Below are 21,589 nucleotides of genomic sequence, written 5' to 3'. Positions count from 1 at the left end.
ATGGTGCAGGGTGAGGTGGAGATGAGGTTGTTAAAGTACAAGGGGAGGGATTTTGTAAAATACTAGGAGGACAAGGAAAACATTTAAAATCTCAGAAATGAATGTGAGGATTACACAACTTAGTGTCCATAAAGTAGCAGGTGCCCCTAAACAAATCATCTCTAACTTCTTCTCAGAAAGTTAAAAACTTTGGAGAGTATTCACAGGCAAGATACTGAACCTTGGGGAAAAAAAACCCTGAGACAGTTTTTTTCCCCACTTTTAACATAACAAAGAAACTTACAAGAAAACTGAATAAAAATGCAGACAGCCTTGATTTTAGATTAGAAATACTTTATTTCGGTACACACATTCATAAAGATATTCTTAATCTATCCATGCTTTGTGGTGTTTTTAGAGCTATAGCATCTCTAACAAACACTTAAGATAACATTAAGTAGTGATGAAACACACACTGCCTTCATGTCTGTCTCATGTTGGCTCAGTAGTATGTCTCCTTCTCCAACCAGCCTAAAAACCAAAGGAGACACGATTAGGGACATCATTTTTGTGAAATTTCACCTCACATTTTTTTTAATTCTTTATGTTGTCCAAATGACAAAGATTTTTGATATAACTCTGTTGATTATGCATTTGTAATTAAATATGTAAAAGGCTTTAACATGGACAGTTTCACACAGCTGTATCAGAGCCAGCCCTGCATACAGGTTCTACTTAGATTCAAGCATCGTGACTGACTTTAACTAGTGGAGTTTAGAGTTTACTTTGATTTCTTAAGATATTCAACCATTTAAAACTTTTGGACTTTTAGTACCTTTTTCTTTGCTGATGCTTGTAGTCTCAAGGTTAGTTTAAATGTTAACCAATGTAAATACATTTGGTGGAAGGGCTAAAAGGATTGATATTTGATCATGATTTTTAGTTTTTAGTTTTAAACAAATTATTAATTAAAATTATTAATAATAATGGCATTGAAAACAGGATTTATATTAATATGTGTCTAAAAAAAGCTAATGGATTTTTATATATATGAGATGCTCTCTCTTAAATAGATGGGGCCAAATGGAACTTAATAACTTATTAACCTATTTCTAGTCAGAGAAATTCCAAAGAATTTATGTGCAAGTAATTTTTTTAAAAATGGGTGAAAAAAGAAAGGGCTTTCATGAAGGAAAAAAATATGGATAAAAATGTGTCCAAAGTGTTTGGTCATTCCTGAATAAAACTCTTACCTCCTGGGTGGTGTCTGAGGATATATTTTCTGATTTCATCATAAAAGAAGAGAAGGAAGCCGTGCGGTAATCCACAGAACCACCATAATGGCCTAAGGTTTGGATGGACAGACAGAGACTGAATTACAACTACTACACTGACATTATTTCTTTGACGCTGCTGAAGTGACTGAGGACATCAGGTGAGGAGTCCAAGGACAAAGGGAAACTTGAGTGCCAGAAGATTATGGGGGAGGTCTGGACTGGCATGAATGGTTTAAGGTAAACAAAGAGCAGTGAAGTCAAATGTAGCGTGGAGTTGGTCAATGAACTAAATCTAACAGGTCTGACTAACAGGTCACAGAACTGCACAGATGTCTGTCACCTTTAGACATTTTCTGATGACTGCAGTAGTGGGAGGTATCAGAGAAGGTGGTGAGAGTACAGGACTGTGGTGGACAACTTTTGTACTTGGCATAACCATCTGCTGTTTAATGTGGAAAAGACTAAGGAACTGGTTGATGATAGGAGGAGGACATGAACATCAGCGACCCCTACTTACATCCGTGGGGTCTGTGTGGAGGACTTAAAACACAAAAGGCTTCTATTAGGGAGGGGAAAGCTATCTTCTTTTTCAGAGAAAACATCTGCCAGAAGATGAGCAGGATGAATTATGAGTCTGTGTTGGCCAGAGCCATACTCTATGATGCGATGCAGGGGCAGCAGATAACAGACTCAACTGATCCTGTCGATGTTATGGTGAATGTTGAAAACGACAGGAATTGGCTTGGGAACGTGAATGCCCGTACATAAATGAAGATGGCAAAGGAAACAGCCACAAACACCACAGAGAAAAGGACAATTGTGCATTAGGAATTAGTCATTATAATTGCTGAATTTAAAAAAAAAATGCCTAGAAAGGGTATCTCTAAGCGTTCACACTATTGCCTAATGGAAAATCATAGTATTAGCTTATCTGCTTTACTCACTTCATAGGGTACATTTTCAGGGCAATGTCCATGCCTGGGCAGTATGACAGGAACACAGCAAGAGCCAGCTCCTCAAACATCCCAAAGATAAGGACATTGTTCCTGTACAAAAGAAAAATGTCAGTCAATATCAATAAAACTGAAACTATTTTTTTAATATTTGATTTGAGTGCTCTTTTTCTGTTCTGGAACTTGGTATATCCTTTGTTGTACTACATATATATTTAACATTGGCTCATTTTCTTTAATAAATAAAATATTAAGTTTCATGTATATCCATTCCAGCTTTTAGGTAAGCTTTCAGCCTGATTTGTGGAATAATACAATTTGAAATTGTTTGCGGAGCTTGTTCTTCAAATGGTTCGAGTTTTATACTTGTTCTAGGCTGTATGGATGCTGATGTCAGTCAGAAATGCTAAACAGAAGCCCCTGGTACTCCACCACCAGCCATATGTCCATTCAGTGACACACCGGCCAAGGAACAAGCTCTGGAAATGGACAACTCTGTTCTGAGACATATGAAGCTGGAAACACTGGCAACCATAGTCACTTGTCTTCCAGGGAGGGAAATTTAAATCTGCTGGCTAACTTAAATTCTGTAAAATTATAATTCATGTCGGCAGTAATGACACCCAGTTATGTCAATCAGAGGTCACTAAAATTAATATGAAGTCGATGTGCAACCACGCCAAAACAACGTTAGTAGTTTTCTCTGGTCCCCTCCTGAATTGGACCAGGAGTCACACGTTTAGCTGAATGTTCTTAAATTGCTGACTGTCTGAGTGGTGTCCAAAAAACCCAATGTGGGCTTTATAGATAACTGGGAAACTTTCTGAAAGAAACAAAGTCTTGTTAGGAGAGACAGCATCCATCCCACTTTGGATGGACCAGGTCTCATTTCTTAAAATCTGGCCAAATTTATTAAACATCCCAAAACGTGACTATCCAGAGTTTGGACCAGGAAGCAAAGTTGCGGTCTACACAGGCCAAGGGGAGAGTGTCGCAGCAATTTCCGGCTCATTAATCAACCAAAGAACCAGACAGATTTTTAATCATTTGAAAGCCTGATTCTTAACCGTGTCCACCCCAGCTGAAAAACTAAAAAAAAAGAAAAAAGAAAAACAGTCTTATTTGTTATCATCTATCGTCCACCTGGGCCTTATTCAGAGTTTCTGTCTGATTTCTCCGACTTTTTATCCAATTTAGTGCTCAGCTCAGATAAAATCATTATTGTGGGTGATTTTAACATCCATGTAGATGCTAGAAATGCCTCATCATGGTGTTTAATCTGTTAGACTCAACTGACTTATTTCAAAATGTAGAAGAACGCACCCACCACTTCAATTACACTGTAGATTTTGTTCTGACAAAGCGCACAGAAACTGAACATTTAACAGTGTGTCCTGAAAACCCTCTCTTGCCTGATCATTTCCTAATAATATTCAAATTTAGAATAATGGATTACACAGCGGTAGGGAGTAGATTTGATCACAGTAGATGTGAAATGGTATCTCAAAAATTTGGAAGATCATGATTTAGCCTGGAAAAGTAATCTGCTGCTTTATTTTTAAAAAAGCCCACCGTGAAGATAGAACATCTTAATAATCATCACTGACTGAAGAAAATAAGAACAACCATAGTTTTCCCTTCAACACTGTAGCCAGGCTGACAAAAAGACAGAGCTCTGTTGAACCAACCATTCTTTTAACATTAGGCAGCAATAACTTCATGAATTTCAGGAAAGCCAAAACTAGGGAGCTAGGAATACAATAAACAGAAAAGGAACACGAGGGCTGGCACGACAACAGGCAGAGAAAAAAACGGGGCTAAAATACACAGAGTAATAATGAGGGAATGAGACACAGGAGGGAAACAGAGCTGGGAGTAATCAAATACACACAAGACAGGGAGGAAGCAAAACTATTGTGGCCAACCTTTACATGGAGGAAGTGGGAAGGAAGGCTCTTGGCTCTTTTAAAGGGAGTGTACCCAGCCACTGGTACAGATATGTGGACGACACCTGGGTCAAAATCAAAACCCAAGAAGTGGAATCCTTCACTGCTCTTTTTAACGTTCACCAGGGAAGACACAAAGGATGACTGTTTGCCATTCCAGGACTGTGCCGCGCACATTGAAGGGAATGGAAAACAGAAGTTTACTGAAAGCCCACACACACAGACCAGAGCATCCTATTTGACTCCCATCACCCTCTGGAACACAAACCTGGAGTAATCAGGACCCTACACCACCAGGCAGAAAATCTTCCCTCTAAGCCTGAAGGAAAAAAGAGGGAATGCACACATGTAAAGGAAGCTCTGAAACATGTGGTAATCCTAATGGGGCTTTCATCAAGTCAGCAAAGATGCACAGAAAAGAAGGTCAGACACCAGCTAGGGAGGATCAGAAAGACAGACGTAACAACATTATCCTCCCCTATGTAGCCGGTGCATCAGAAAAACTCAGGAGAGTTTTTTCCAAGCACGACATCCCAGTTTACTTCAGACCCAGCAACACACTCAGACAGAAACTGGTTCATCCCAAAGACAAACTCCTAAACACAAACTTAGCGACATAGTGTGTGCCGAACAGTGTAGCGAGGAATGCCCAGACCTCTACATTGGAGAGACGAAACAGCCACTTCACAAGCGCATGGCACAACATAGAAAAGCCGCCTCCACAGGACAAGACTTGGCTGTCCATCAGGATCTAAAGGACAAAGGTCACTCTTTAGAGGATGCCAATGTCATATTTTGGACAGAGAAGACAGTTTGAAAGAGGAGTGAAAGAAACCATCTATGTCCGCTGTGAATGACCATCTTTGAACAGAGGCGGTGGTTTACACCAACTGTCTGCCATCTGTAATCCAGTTATGAGATCCCAGATGCCTTAACGTCCACTCACATCCTGGGCCTTTTGACCACAGGAAATTGCATGATAGGGTGGGACTAGGTTTCACAGTGGGCTCACCCTTGCCTGATTGTGACCCACACCCGTTTTCACACCTTGGCTCCTGTGATTAGGTAGAGGATCATTAGGGGGTCCATGTCCCTCTCGGTGGGTTACTCCCACAGAGCTTAAATCTAGGACTCGTCACCATTTGAGCCTAGAACTGATGAAGCTTCTCGGATGAGAGGTGAAACGTCTTCAAGCAACTTAAAGAAGTCCAGATGCTTTTCTTTCCAAGCTCCTTAGACCAAAACTGAACACAATGAGCACTAGAAGATGGACTTTCAAAATAAAACAGGAAGCATGAGACATTCACAAAGAAGCGGACTTGACCCTGAGACAGGGAGACATGACTGACTGAGGAGACACAGGAGATGCACAAACATAGAGACAATGGTACCTGACATGAAACGAAGAACACAGGGAAGGCGCAGAGTAAACACAGGCACAGAGACTATACACAAGCTATAATAAACACTGACACCCAAAACCACGAATAACTCTAAATCAAAGAATATTACTTAAACTTGAAATACAAACACTGGGTGAAGGTTACAAGTGATCTTCTTATCTCTGTGCTTGTCCTGCTAGACAAGAGAGTTTAATCCTGTTGACCATAACATTTTATTACAGCAATTAGAGCGTGCTGTAGGCATTAAATATGCTGTGCTTCCCTAAGGTCAGCGGGTCTCATACTTTTGACATAATTCCCCACGTGGCAGGAAGAAATATTTTCACGCCCCATCTAAACATCTAAACTAGCTGAGCCTTTATTTAGATAATAAACTAATTCACAATGAATCATTCAGTAATTAGTTTTAAACTGCTTTCATTTTAAACAACTATTTGTAACTTTTGTCAGTAGACTGCTTCATTAGTCTGCACCACTTCTTCAAAAAAGCAACAGGTTAAACAGAATGTGAATATAGAAAAATAAAGTTCAGTCTTATAAAAAAAAGAAATCCAGAAACTTGTGAACAGAGATAAAAACACGTTCAAAATAGAATGACTCCTGTCTCAGAGTGATGCTGAAAAACTTGTTCGTGGATTTACTACTTCCAGGCTGGACTACTGTAATTCATTATTATCAGGATGTCTGAAACTTTCAGTTGATCCAAAATGCAGCAGAAGAGTACCAACAGAGACTAGAAAGAGAGAGCATATTTCTTACATATTTTTTGTCTTCATTGGCTCCCTGTTAAATCCAGAATGAAATATTAAAACCTTTTCTTCAAATACAAGGTCTTGATCAATCAGTGCCCATCTTATCCTAAAGACCTTACACTACCATATCACGCCATTAAAACTCTTTGCTCTCACGCTGCGTGAGAGAGTATTTAAAAGTAGAACGGCAGACAGAGCCTTCAGCTTTCTGTCATGGTCCAGCAGCCCTCATCGCTCGACCTGCCCGTTGTGTCTGAGTGTGTGTTTTTGCTGCTACTCCCCTCACATCTCTCTCTCCCTGTTGTGTGTGCTTTTGTGTGGGACTTTTGCATCCCTGGAGGTTTTGGTGCTGAGTATTGTTCAGCGCTGAAGTGTTCACTCACTGGAGTCAGCCACACCTGCTGCTCATCTGTTGCTGCCATCTGCAGCTGATTACCGTCATCGGCAGCATCCCTACTTAACAGTGTATTGAACTCGTCAGTATGGCAGTGGATTGCTTAATGAAAACCTTGTTTGCTGGTGGATTGCCTAGCCATCACCAGTGTGTTTTGTCTTCACTATGAATCTGGAGCTGAGTTGTTTTCATGGGAGTGGAGCCAGTGTTTTGGAATTGGAGTTGCTGTTTCACGATTCCCACCATGGACACAAGCACTGTTTGGGATTTGGGAGAAATCGCCATGGGAACCACAGTGCTGGGACTTGCGCATTTTTTAACCCTGTAAATAAACTCACTGTCTTTTCTTGGAGGAATTCTGCATTTGGGTCTCATTACCTCAAACCTGATGCTTTCAGACCCCTCTTCCTTGGAACCAGCTCATGAAATAGGGCTAAGCTACCCATGATGCATTGTTATTTTTCATCTTTGGCTCTCTTCCACAGCATGTCTTTGTCCTTGCTTTCTCCCCTCAACCTAACTGGTATTTCCCCCCTGAGCCTGGTTCTGCAGGAGGTTTCTTCCTGTTAAAAGGGAGTTTTTCCTTCCCCCTCTTGCCAAAGTGCTTGCTTGTAGGGGGCCATATGATTTGGGTGTTTTTCTTTGTTTTATTGTAGGGTCTTTACCTTATGATATAAAGTGCCTTGATGCAAATGTTTTTGTGATTTGGCACTTAATACAATTGAATTGTAAAGTTCTATCACACCCATTGGAGCTCTTTCGGATCTTGATGTATACGTACTTCATTCCTTGCTGCAAAATAGAGTTCCTCCTTGTTTTACAGATGAGCAGATCGGCCACCTGGACAATCACAATACTGGAGAAGAAGGCTGTGTGGCAGGTGAACTCCAAGATCTTTCTGCTCTCATATGTCTGGTGTATAAAAAAAGAGATGAAAAGATTGGAATGTTTTTGATTTTGAGCACTGAAACTTCAGTGGACTGTAACGTAAAGTTTGATCATTTTCACAGTCCAAAGTACAGCTAGTAACACAAGTCAGACTGACCCACTCCTGCCCATAGCTGTCTTCTAGGTCATTTAGAAATCTGTTATCCCAGAAGATTCTAAGTCCCATGAGATCCAAGGGCAAAAATCCATTTTCAGCCAGGACGACAAAATATGTGAAGAAGCCAGCTGAGGCCTGTATCATGCCTACCATGAAGAAAACAACAGAAAACGTCAATGGATTCTTATCAGAGAAAGTTTGAACTTTTTATTTTACAACTGTGGCAGTTTCTTCATAAATAAACATGAACAAATATGACACGTCAATGTCATTCTATGCAAAGCCAAGGTAAATAGATATAATGGACAGAGAATTCAAAGATTATGACACAGAACCAAACCACAGAAGGAAATATTTGGGAATACTTTACAAATGTGATATTGAAATTGATCACAAAATGTTACTTTAAAAAAAAAAACAATTATTGTTAATTGAATTTGGACCTATTAAGTTTCTTCAATCTTCATTCTTAAACATCTTCCTTTTTGAACATTTTTCAAATGAGAAACTTTTTACAAACTTTGTATTGTGACCAGAGAATGGTACAAGAATGCACACACAAGAAGGCCCTGAGTAAATGTGGTTATCCCAACTGAATATTTCTCAAAGCTGGGAAGGCACCAAAGGAAAGCTCCAGCTGATCCAGGAGAGAAGGACAACCGCAGTCGAAGCCAAAACCCGTACTGATCCCATACGTGTCAGGAGTATCGGAACAGTTGAGACGCATTTTTTTCTAAACACTGTGTCTTTGCAGCTTTTAAACCCCAAAACACGCTGCGCCAAAAATTGGTCCACCCCAAGGATCAGGTCCCCTGACACAAACAGAGTAACATAGTGTACACTGTTAAGTGCCAAGAGGATAGCCAGGATTTACACATCGGGGAAACCAAACCACCTCTGATGAAGCGGATGGCACAAGAGTGAAGAGCTACCATCTTACAATGCTGTGATTGCAGCCATTACCCAACTTTCTGTGAATGGTACTCATGGCCATTGATCAGTGGTTGTTGATGAATAATCAATAATAATGACAATTTGCATATTAATGATCATGAAACTGACCTCACTGTCCAGTTTTCATTTAATGTTGCTAGTTTTATAAGTATGCAAATGTACCATTTTATAACGTTGGAGACTTCTTCCATCTCAGTCAGTTGAGACAGAAGAAGACACTTGGATGAGTGATGAAACATTTCTCCTACTGAAAACGGGACGTCCTGATTAACAGAATCAACTTTTGGGGATTTCTTTACCTGTATGATGGAGCATGCATCAAGACATAATACAGCAAATAGGAACAGAATAATTAAAGGTTTAAAAGTATAAATAATGTGTTACCAATCTGTCCATAAGCCATACTGATGAGTCTCTCGTTCACCAGCCTGTCTGATGCATTTCTGGGCTGTCTCTTCATGATGTCACTCTCAGCTTGTTCATAAGCCAAAGAAATTGCAGGGACCTGTGACACCACAAGTAAACAAAATCAACCCATAACTGCATTATCTACCATTTGAACCTCTACATAGAGCAGGATGAAGAGCCAAACAGCTCACCAAATCAGTTCCCAGATCAATACAGAGGATGGTGACGGTTCCCAGGGGCAGAGGGATGTTGGCGATCACAAAGAGGAGGAAGGGTGACATCTCAGGGATTTTACTGGTCAGAGTGTAGGCGATGGACTTCTTCAAGTTGTCAAAGATCAGACGGCCTGAACAAAGTAATTTAGCAGATTCAGTGATGCTTTGTATTTTATATAATTCGACATTTTTCCCAAGGTCTTACCTTCTTCCACTCCAGTTAAAATGGAGGCAAAGTTATCGTCCAGCAGTATCATGTCAGCAGCCTGTTTAGAGACATCAGATCCAGCGATGCCCATAGCGACACCGATGTCAGCTTTCTTCAGAGCTGGAGAGTCGTTCACACCATCACCTGTCACGGCCACAATGGCTCCCTGTACAAGGAATAAAGTGTTTTTTACAAGTCACAAATAAAACACTTGTCAAACTGTGTCTGTGAGAATCCCCCCGATGCTCACCTGTCTCTGGCATCCTTCCACAATGATCAGTTTCTGTTGAGGGGAGGTCCTGGCAAATACAATTTCAGTGTGGTTCCTCAACACATCGTCAATCTCCTCTAGGGTCATGTCTTTAAGCTCCCCACCATGGATGACACAGGCCTTAGCATCCCTGTAGATTAGATTACAACAGTGTAAGTATAACAGCAGTTGTTATCCAACGTCCTGTGTCTGAGCACAGGGCATGATGAAGACAAGATGAAAACATTGGTATAGAACAAAGACTGAATTAACCCTGGCAAAAAAAGAAAAAAAAGATGGTATGTTAAGCAAAAAGCAACATTAGAAAATATTCGACTTCAGAAAATGTTGGATTCCCGCTGCATATGAATCACATTTCCCCCCACACAACAGAAGTGTTATTACACTTGTATTATAAAGAATTAAAGTTTCAGAGAAAATACAGTATTTTCACATAAAAGGCATTTTTGCTTTACAGATTACATGACCTCTGTTTATGAACAGCGGCTACTTATCCTCAAAGTTAGCTAAATAAATCTTGATAAGAGAACTAACCTAGGGTTGACCTCTGAAACTGGAACATTCAAACGGGCAGCAATGTCTTCAACAGTCTCATTGCCTTCTGAGATGATACCCACACCTCTAGCAATAGCCTTGGCTGTAATTGGATGGTCACCTGTGATCATGATGACCTGCAAGGATTGAGGAGATAAAATGTTTAAAGTTTATGTGCAGAATTTGTTTTATAAACTATATCCAAAAAAATCAAAATTTGAGATGTTCTTTCAAACAGTTATCATACCTTGATTCCAGCACTCCTGCATTTACCAACAGCATCGGGCACAGCAGCACGAGGAGGGTCAATCATGGCCATGAGGCCAGTAAAGCACAGGTTCTCAGTGGGGAAGTTCACATCATCAGTGTCAAAAGCAAAGCCTTCTTTGAACTGGTCATCAGGCAAGTGATAGTGGCAGAAACCTATAAGGCACAAATAAAATGCGATTGAGATTCAATTGTCTGTTCAGAATCAATCAGAATCTGTATCTGTTATGGTCTGGGAGGAAAGCTGCCTCGTTTCTCTCTGTACTGTACTCAACATGGTTGAAATGAAAATAAACTGTACCCAAAACTCTCTCTCCAAGACCTCCCAACTCAAGATAGGCGCTATTGAAGGCATCTTTTAGTTCGTCGTCCAGAGGCTGCTCTTTGCCGTCAAGCATGATGGTGGCGCAGCGATCCAAAATCCTCTCTGGAGCTCCTTTCATCACCAGCAGATGCTTGGTTTCTCTGGGGGTTGTGTTCTTATGAATAGAGAGCTGTGGGACAGCAGAAAGGTTGGATTTGAATGCAGGTCTTATCTATACTATCAGTGGTTTATGTAATGCAAAATGACTATGTTGAGGGCTGTGATCAGCTGTGAGACGGGCGCTGCTCTTGTGGTGACCTGCAGCAGGTGTTTATTGGCATTTATTGGCATTTTCTTTCTCTTTTTGTTTTTAACTTTGTTTTAACTCTGTTCTTAACCGTGGTTTTAACTTTTTGCCGACATGGAGATCTTCTACACCTTAGGTTTATTGTTGTTGGCGATATTCACCTGGAGTCATTCACTCTCACTGACAATCACTTATACACGCGAGGAACTACTTGGATTACGGTGGTCCTGTTTGTCTATGTACGACTCTTCTAATGCTCGGACAGATGTGCTTCTTGGTGAGGATTTATTTCCCCGGTCAAAGACTAATTTTGGAAAGCCCCGCCGCTTGAGAAAACGCGGAAAGAAAGGCGGCGTGCGTCAGCGTGTAAGAAAACTTCGGAGGAAGAATCGTGTTCGTCTGCCTTCTATGATTCTGGCCAATGTCCAATCTCTTAGGAACAAAATGGATGAATTACAAGGGAATGTGCTTCATCTACGGGAATACAGGGAGGCTTGTCTGATGGCGCTTACCGAGACATGGCTGACCGATATGGACAGTGACACTTCACTGCGAATCAGCGGCTTTGGGACCCCTGTCAGATTGGATCGGAACTGTGGAGTAACACGCAAATCTCACGGAGGAGGGGTTTGTTTATATATCAACCAGGGCTGGTGTAATAATTTTACTGTGCGGGAGTGGTTGTGTCTTCCTGACATCGAGCTCCTTTCAGTATCTGTCAGGCCTTTTTACTTACCGAGGGAGTTCCCTCAAATTTTTGTCACTGTTGTTTACATTCATCCTAAGGCTGACGTTAAAGTTGCTGCTGATGCCATTTTTAAAGTGGTACACAATCTGCAGACTCTCTCACCGGATGCTCCTAATTTTATTCTCGGTGATTTTAACAATTGTAACCTTAAGAAATCACTGAACAATTTCTTTCAATATGTCACTTGTCCTACAAGGCATAACAAAACGCTGGATTTGTGTTATGGACCAATTAAGGGGGCATACAAGTCTGTGGCCGGACCTGTGCTAGGTTCTTCGGATCACAATGTTATTCACCTCCTCCCTGCTTACAGATCTGTGATTAGGAGGGAGAAGGCCTGTGTGAAGTGGACTAATGTCTGGACAAAAGACAGTTGTGTTGCCCTTCAGGGGTGTTTTGATTGCACTGACTGGTCCGTGTTTCAAGAGAGCACTTCTGATTTGGATGAACTCACTGATGTGGTGTGTAGCTACATCTCTTTTTGCAAAGACTCTGTGGTTCCAGTCAGAGAATTTAAGACTTTCCCTAATAACAAACCGTGGCTCTCTAAAGATATTAAGGATCTGATTCTTAAAAGGAAAATTGCTTTTAACGAGGGAGACGTTCCCACTGTGAGAATATTGAGGAAGGAGGTGAGGGCTGCAATAAAGATTGCCAAGATGAGGTATAGAAATAAGATTGAGGCAGAACTCAGCAGTAACAACCTCAAAAGAGCTTGGCTTGGTATGAAAACAATGGCAGGGCTACAGACGAAAGGTAAAAGCAGCATTACCTTAGAGGGGTTTACCTCTGACAAACATCTGGCAGACAGTCTTAACAGTTTTTACCTTCGTTTTGAGAACTATGATTGTTCTAGGCAGACCAGCACACTGAGGGAAAAGACCATCACTCCCCCATCTATTTGTATTGATGAGACAGGGGTAGCTAATCTTTTTAGACATACCAAAAGCAAGAGTCCTGGACCTGACAACATCTGTGGACAGGTACTGAGAACTTGTGCTGATCAGCTGAGTGGGATTTTTCACTATATCTTCTCACTTTCTTTAGAGCTACAGTCTGTACCTAAAATTTGGAAACATGCGATCATTGTTCCTGTTGCTAAGGGCAGTTCTCCTAAGGCACTGAATGATTTTAGGCCTGTGGCTCTGACTTCTTTAGTGATGAAGACATTTGAGAAGATAATTAAGAAGGAGATTTTAATGCATGTTGAACACCATCTTGACCCCTTCCAGTTTGCCTATAGAGCAGGGAGAGGTGTGGAGGATGCTGCTGTCACACTCCTGCATCTCTTGTATAAGCATCTTGAGGCCCCCCACACCCATGCAAGATTATTATTTGCTGACTTTTCATCTGCATTTAATACAATTCAACCCCTCTTACTTGCTGACAGGCTTTACAATCATTTCAAGCTTGACACTAGTCTGGTCAGCTGGGTGACAGACTTTCTGACTAATAGGTCACAATGTGTGAGGGTAAATCATGTCTTTTCTGATGTGCTCTCCTCCTCTACTGGATCACCCCAGGGTTGTTGCCTCTCCCCTTCTGTTCATTCTGTACACAAATGAGTGTCGCAGCAATTTCACAAACAGACACATCCTGAAGTTTGCTGACGACACAGTGATCGTCAGTCTTCTAGTGGGGGACGAGTCAGGCCATGGACAGGTTGTAGATGATTTTGTGAATTGGTGTGATGAGTCCTTCCTTTCACTTAACGTGTCAAAAACTAAAGACATGATTATTGATTTTAGGAAGTCCTCTTATAGCTCATCACCCACTATCATTAAAACTGCCGATATTGGGATCGTTGAGAGTTATAAATATCTAGGTGTGGTACTTGACCATAAACTGTGTTTTGAATCTCATGCCGATGCCACTACTAAAAAAGTTCAACAAAGACTGTTCTTTTTAAGGAAAATGAGATCTTTTAACGTCTCATCTGAGATGTTGTCCTTGTTTTATAGAAGTTTTATCGAATCTGTGATGTCTTTTTGTATCGCTGCCTGGTTTGGTAACCTGACGGTGAAGAATAAGAATCGGTTGGGACTTCTGGTAAAAACTGCTAGCAAAATTTCAGGGCACTGGCAAGATGGACTTTTGGCCATTTACAATAGAAATGTGCTTAGAAAGGCTCATTCTATTATTAATTGTGTGAACCATCCACTTCACAGTGAGTTTGAGTTGTTGCCTTCCGGCCGCCGTTTTAGAGTACCTCCGAGGAGGACTAAAAGACTCCAGGTCTCTTTTATCCCTACTGTGTCTTGTCTCCTTAATGGCAAATAATTGTCCTTGAATTTTCTATCATTATTATTGTTATTTTTGTTTTATAGTATTGTTCTGTTTGTTCTTATCCTCCTGCTGCTAAACTAATTTCCCCTTGTGGGACAATAAAGAAATTGAATTGAATTGAATTGAATTGTTCTACACTCTTGTGCCCATAACTGTTTATCAAAGATGGGCACAGCTTCCAGGTCTCAGGTGGACTCTTAGGTGGAGTCACACATATAAACTAACATACAATCTTTATATACAATATCATTTTAAATTTTAATACATTGTGTGGATTGTTTACCTGGTATTTGTTTGTGGAATTAAAGGGAATCTCAGCAATTTTGGGGTATTTTTCTCTCATTTCACTAACAGATCCACAGCACAGCTCGATACACTTCAGCAAAGCAGCTTCTGAGGCATCACCAGCAATATTTCTCTGCGGGTTTTAGCAAAACAAGAAACAGATTATATCGATCATGGATCAAGTCCCTTTTTTAATAACAATATATTGCAAATAAAAATGAATGAGCAATAAATAACAATATAATAGCTCGAATATTTGTTGGTTAATAAACAAATAAATTTACAACATTGACAAAAAGAAACCTGTAACCACACATATTATACAAATACTATTTGCAATAAATTACCCACCCTGTCACATTTAGTGGACTCACAGTGCAAGAAATACGTATGTCATATATGGTAGATCCAACAGTCTCACTGGCCACCTCTTGCTATGGCTCAAGCTGTATATTTAAAACAGTTGCATATGCTATGCTATAGATTCTGCAAAGATTTACTGCAGATGTGTAATTTATGCATTAGAATTTGATAATTAGAGGAGTTTTAAAGATGAAAGTTTCTCACCTTCAGAATGGGAACATCGTTTTGGCCAGCCAGGAAGACGGCACGGTTGCAGAGTCCGGCGATTCTAGACAGAGCAGTCCAGGTGGGGGAGCTCTTTTGAAAAGCGACACCGCTCTGGTTCTCAGTGGTGTCGGCCTCATGGATCTGGTTGTCAAACCACATGTGAGCCACGGTCATTCTGTTCTGGGTCAGGGTGCCGGTCTTGTCAGAGCAAATGGTGGAGGTGGAGCCCAGAGTCTCGACAGCCTCTAGGTTCTTCACCAGGCAGTTCTTCTTGGCCATACGCTTAGCAGTCAGAGTCAGACACACCTACAGACACAACGTAAGTTTTCAAAACTGTAAACTATGACAACAATAAATTGAAAGGTATTTAAAGAGAGTGTCATTAGACACCAAAACTCACAGTGACAGTAGCCAAGAGACCTTCTGGGACATTGGCAACAATGATACCAATGAGGAAGATAACACCATCTAGCCAGCTGTATCCGAGGATGACGGAGAGGATGAAGAAAGTAAGACCCAGGAAGACGGCCACTCCAGTGATGATGTGGATAAAATGCTCGATCTCAATGGCAATGGGAGTTTTTCCAGCTTCAAGACTGGAAGTAAGGGTGGCGATACGGCCCATGATAGTATTATCTCCAGTGTTGATGACGATTCCTCTGGCTGTGCCTGAACGGACAATTGAAATCCATTGATAATGGAACATGCTTGTGGGCAATATAATAAATATTATACATAAATTTCTCTATCAACCACAAGCTGTTCATACTCTACCTTCAACACAGTTAGTGGAGAAGAAAGCAATGTTCCTGGTTTCCAGTGGGTTTTCATGGGAGAAATCTGGAGAACGAGTCTGGGGCTCTGATTCACCAGTCAGGGAGGAGTTGTCCACCTGAGAGATAACAAACAAAATCAAACGAAGATCAGTGAGGGGATCAGTGACATGAAAACACAGAATTAAATATTTTTGTAAAAAATAATAATAATAAACTTAAGAAACAAATGGGAACAGTTTATGATATGATCAAAGAAAAGCTACTCAGAATGAAGACCACCACATCCAATCAACATAGCTAGTAACTTCTCAGATTTACTAGTGGGATACATAAAAATGTTGAACAGTTGAGCAATCAGCTTGCATGCACAAGATTAGCTAATCTAAATGGACTGAGGGCTGAGCTCGACTCTGTCGCCGGCCATAACTAAACTATGTCTAAAACTAACTAAACATCACAGCATGTCTTCTTCTCATTTAAATAAATAAATAAATAATAGTAGATATCAAACACATGCTCTACAAAAATGTTTGGTGGCATAAAGAGTATTTGTGATACAGACCTTGCAGCCGTGAGCAGAGATGATTCTCAGATCAGCAGGGATCCGGTCTCCTCCTTTCACCTCCACTAAATCTCCAAGCACCACCTCCTCAGTGTTGATGCTTTTCTTCTCTCCGTCACGGATAACCAGGGCTTGCTATGAAATCAAAGATTTTAGGAATTTTTGATTAACTCAGTTTGATTTTAATCCCAGCGGCAAAGTTTCAGATGATAAAATGTATCATCAGTGCAGAACTTTTCCCTTAAGACTGTGCAAAAAATACTGCAGTTTCTTAATTCATATAAGCTATAAATATGTTGAATTTACATTAGTTTTCCTTTCAGTGTCTCACCTGTGGGACCATGTTCTTAAAGGAATCCATAATCCTGGAGCTCTTGGCCTCTTGGTAGTAGGAGAAGCAAGCCGTGATCATGACCACAGCAGAAAGCACAACCCCTAGGTACAACTACATAAAGATAGAAGAGAGAGTTAGGTGGTACAGCAAACAGTGGTACAGATTGTTTATCTTCATGCATGCTCAATCATCCAGTGAAGGTAGTCCCAAAAAGTTGATTCTTTTCAACTGAAAAGGTTGCATCCAGATGAACAGGATCAACTTTTTGGGATGCACATTATTTAGTAGATAACAATTCAGATGAAGACTTGCTTACATTATCATTTCCAGGGTTCTCCTCTGAGGCAACCTGGATAGCGTAAGCCAAGAAGCAGAGGAATGCACCAATCCACAGCAGCATGCAGAAACCACCAAACAGCTGGAAACCAGAGGAAAAACATTCAGGCTTTGCTTGTTGTACTCACTTTTTTGCATTTCTAATATCTGAATTCAAACACAGATTTGTGGTTTGACTCTCACCTGTTTGCAGAACTTGACCCACTCGGGTGTTGTGGGAGGAGGTGTGAGGGCGTTGGGGCCATCTCGGGCCAGGATCTCTTTTGCTTTGGATGAAGAAAGACCCTAAAAACAGTGTCTCGGTTACTCCAAGCTCAAAAGACCTGTCTGTACAAGTGGAGTACACTACAATTCTTTCTTTACAGGTCCTATGACCCTTTTAATTGTGTGTTTTGTGGGTCGTTGAGGAGTGTTTTTATTTTATTTATTTTTGTCATGTCCATCTAATGTCAGAAAAAGAAGTCAGACTTGACTTTTTCGCAATAGTTTCACAGTGTTTCTTGGATAATACACCTCCAATAATGGCATTACTTCACAAATAGCCTAGTAAGTTGACAAAGCATTGAATGCAAGAAAAATACACCGACTGCCAAATCTTCCCTCCCCTCTCTCATTATCACACATTTGGAGTGCTCACCCTTGTCAGGTCAGTTCCATATTTTCTGTGAAGTTCATCAAAGCTTAATTTGTGGTCATCCTAAGGTGAAACAAAGACAGAAAGAGACAGAGAGATGCATTTTTAAAAACAAGTCAAAATCCCAGTGATTGTGAAGCTGCAGCTATAATCTCCTTTGAGAAAAATCTTTTGTAAACTTCCCCGTGTCCTCCAGAGGGACACAGAGAGCATAAAAAAGACTAAAAACTGAGCATTGTGGCTACGTTTTGGTCCATGGAGGAAATTTAAGATTAGCTAAAGCAAACAGTCAAGTAAGACTAGAATCTGTCTGTGAATGGAAACAATGTTGCTGCTAATAACCACTCTTTTAATATCTGACTGATGTTTCCTCCCAAGAGTTTTGCTCATTTTTTTGACATTGCAGTTGAATTTCCCAGCAGGGGCGTCCATCCTCACAAACTTGTAGCTGAACTTTAATCAACATAAATTCTAATGAAAGAAATTAACATTGATTTCATGACGTTGATCATGCACATTTGTAATTAGCCCCAAAAAATTATTTCAGCAATTTCATTAGTGTCAAAGAACAACTTATTGTAGTCTTAATACAGAATACAAGACACAACAGGAACAATATTCTCTATCTGCATTTTGACTTGATGCAGCATGTCATATCTTATATATAAAAAAACATATATATATATACATACATATATATCTGACCAAAGTACCTCAAGGCTGTATGGTGACCCTTTGCTAAATTCTGTGTACACAACTTTGAAACCATCCGTACCTCCAACACTATTGTTACAATTGCAGATGACATGACTGCCATCTGACTTTTAACTGTAAGCAACAAAAACACATACAGGCAGGATGTTCACAATCTGACATCATGGCATGTGAGCAACATCTTGTCTCGAACTTCATGCCAGGTGGTCAGCATCACAAGGCACCTTTATTGTGATGACAACACCTCAGCAGTCGTGGGTAAAGCAACTTTTCTCTATATTTCTAAAGGAGATTAAGATAATATTGTTGATGCACTTGCACTGTTGTTTAAGGAAGTTGGTCCAGTACTTATGTCATTATATGTGAAATTAGTATAAATGTAATTTTGGTATGCTTGTAAAATTACAATAAAGGTCTTTAACCTACAAGTTCACTTTGACTTTAAAAAATTAAAGTTTCAATCGTCTGCTGCTCTGAGTAGGTTGAATACAAAATGATGCATTTCATTAATATTTACTTGTTCAATGAGAAGTCTTCAGCTTGGATGAAGTGTGATCAGTCACATTTATAAGCAGTTTTTACAGTGACATGAGAAAATGGGTGTGGTTGCATGGTTCACCCAATAAGCCATTTTCCTTACCAAATGTGCTATAGATAATGTGAACATGCCATACACTACTGTTGCTACTATTGCAGCTCGAGAACACTTCTCCACTGATTTTGATGTTCCTACTCAAAAAAACCCACATTTTCATCATGTGTATATGGAACTGAGATGTCCTGTAGCACATCTTTGAGCTCAAGTTAAGATATAGGACAGTGATCATTAATATGCAACCAAGACGTGGCTTTAATCACCTAATAACAATCTGCTGGGTGGCATTGTGCAGGAGGGTCATTGGCTGGATTCAAGAAACTAGAACATCAATCATGTATGTACGCCAATCATTCATCACAATCCTTGTCAAGCTTGTCAATGTCAAGGTCATACAATCTTAACCTTGAGCATTATCTGGGTTAAGAACCACTATATTACTGTGTGTAAGTTTAAGTCAGTTCTGACTAATACTGGAGGAGGAATATTATTCTCGTGAACAGAACAGATGGATGGCAGAGAGCTTCCCATGGACTAAGCTCACCGGGCCTTCTGATGGACGAGCTTAAAATTATTCTCAAAATTATTTAACAGAATATCATCTTCTGTCAAAATAGCATCTTTTCTAAAGTTGTTTTAGAAGCATACAAGAATCACCAGCAAAATATTTTAATCCTCTATTTGCTTTCTATTTGGTTACGAACTGACCTGGCCAAGGTCACTATCCCTCAAAACCCTGCAGGCACCATGTTATTGTTATGAAATAATTTGTCATCCCTTTGTTTGCCTTGTGATGCTTCCCCAGTGATGCAATTTCATCAGTGACCTTGAGAAGCGACCAAGACACCGGTTCAGAGCAAGAAAAGGCTGACAGCGGTGAAAACTAGCTGTTCTGCTGGTTGTCGGATATATCTACATGTGAATTCAAACCCACCTAAAACTTTATTAAAGTGATTTTATAAATATGGACAGTTGAATGATATAGGTTTACTGTATGTGGATACAAGATTAGATATCATTTAATAAAATAAAAAATAATATATAAATACAACCAGCTCCTTCACTCAGCATTTAAACCTTCTTTAGATAGCAAAACTTAAAAGTTCATTTATAACTGCCAACATCTTAACAACTTAACATGGGATGGTACACAACAATGTTTATGAAGTACAGCTTGGGCAGCCAGAGCTCATGCTCTAGCTGTAACATGGACTGATTAACGTTGTCCTTAAGTCCATTTCATGAAAGTCATTCCATTCAATGCCTCTTTCTTTCTTAATTAAGATGAATATTTGCACGTTACAAACTCTTTATAGCGTTTGCAGAAGTTGTGTTTGTGTGCTTGAGTGTTACCTGACAGATAATCACAGAGTGGCTGCACAAAAGAGGAGTACTCACCAGATCAACTTCTTTTTTCAGGTCCTCCGTATCCTTGGATTTGTGACCCTTCTTGGTTGTTTTGTCGTCATTTTCTGAGGTGTTCGCCAGTTTGTAGTCATCATTCATTCGCTGGAATGAACAAAGTGGGACAAAATGAAGTTCTAAATAACATTCAAAACATGTGAGAAGATTTCCCTGAAGCGTCGTCTTCTATTTGTTCAGAAAGCTGCAGAAAACCACCTTAATTAATTATTATTTGTAATTATTGGTAATAATTAATAGATAATATATTGTTGATTGGCATGCTGTTAATCATTAGAACAATGAATTCAAATTCGCATACATAATTTTAAAATAAGGTTTCAGATAGTTTTTAAAGCTGGAAGGTTTTGACATAAGAATGTGATATTAAGGTCCAATGAAAATATAAAAGCTTAACTGAAAGCTCATAACCAAAAACTGAAATGAATTTAAAGCTAAAAAAATGTAAAAAAAAAATTTAAATTAAATTAAAGAGCCCAGACTTAGTCCAAATGAAGTCTAAACTCCAGGTTAAAAAATGTGACAACACTTACTTTCGATCCCATGGTCGCAGTGCAGTCTCTATCCTTCAGTCTGCCCAGAGCAGAGACTATTGGTTACTCATTTTAGCCTACCTTTATACCTGGATAGGAGGAGCTTAGGGGAATGGTGGTTAGAGGACAAGGGATGAGCACAGTTGGGGAGGTCAGTGGTATAGGGAGGCAAGCTTCCATGATCTAAATGAACTCCTCCCACACCTGAGTTTTTGGTTCAGCCACTATCACTCATGCTTGTCAAGTACTAGGTAGGTCTTCCGCTTGATGGCTTTGTTCACCTCTAGTATCCACTATTTTGTCTGAGGGATCCCACCACTACAGTCTCAGGAAGAGAGGTGCAAAATATAGACCATTAAGACTCAGTAGCCCTCCTTCTCTCTCAGAATGCATCCTCACTATACATTTCAGCACATCAAGCCTGAATGTTGTTTGATTTTCACTTCATGAGTAGAGTGGATAGGCTCCATCCCCACTCTGAAAGTGGATGGATGGAGGGATTGAAGGATGGATGGTCTTATCAGGTCTCATCTAGTAATAAAATGCATGATCTGACTAGAGACATTTCAAATTTCTG

General features: G+C 40.1%; 1 protein-coding gene across 1 annotated transcript; it reads right to left on the bottom strand.

Moving 5' to 3' along the window:
- Positions 1 to 312: 312 nt before the first annotated feature.
- Positions 313 to 21,093, bottom strand: LOC113016078 (sodium/potassium-transporting ATPase subunit alpha-1-like). Its single transcript, XM_026158606.1, has 23 exons — positions 21,013 to 21,093; positions 20,456 to 20,566; positions 17,752 to 17,811; positions 17,298 to 17,399; positions 17,095 to 17,196; positions 16,776 to 16,889; positions 16,445 to 16,579; positions 15,881 to 15,998; positions 15,507 to 15,775; positions 15,104 to 15,412; positions 14,535 to 14,669; positions 10,908 to 11,100; positions 10,587 to 10,762; positions 10,340 to 10,476; positions 9,785 to 9,935; positions 9,532 to 9,700; positions 9,303 to 9,457; positions 9,088 to 9,208; positions 7,750 to 7,895; positions 7,486 to 7,616; positions 2,201 to 2,302; positions 1,233 to 1,324; positions 313 to 510 (listed from the first exon to the last, which is right to left on the bottom strand). Exons 1-23 carry the CDS (start codon positions 21,022 to 21,024, stop codon positions 482 to 484), a joined length of 3,069 nt encoding a protein of 1,022 aa, XP_026014391.1. The 5' UTR covers positions 21,025 to 21,093; the 3' UTR covers positions 313 to 481.
- Positions 21,094 to 21,589: the final 496 nt, after the last annotated feature.

This window comes from Astatotilapia calliptera, chromosome 23 (genome assembly GCF_900246225.1).
Source record: "Astatotilapia calliptera chromosome 23, fAstCal1.2, whole genome shotgun sequence".
NCBI classification, from domain to species: Eukaryota; Metazoa; Chordata; class Actinopteri; order Cichliformes; family Cichlidae; genus Astatotilapia; species Astatotilapia calliptera.
This window is presented reverse-complemented; position numbering and strand designations above follow the sequence as displayed.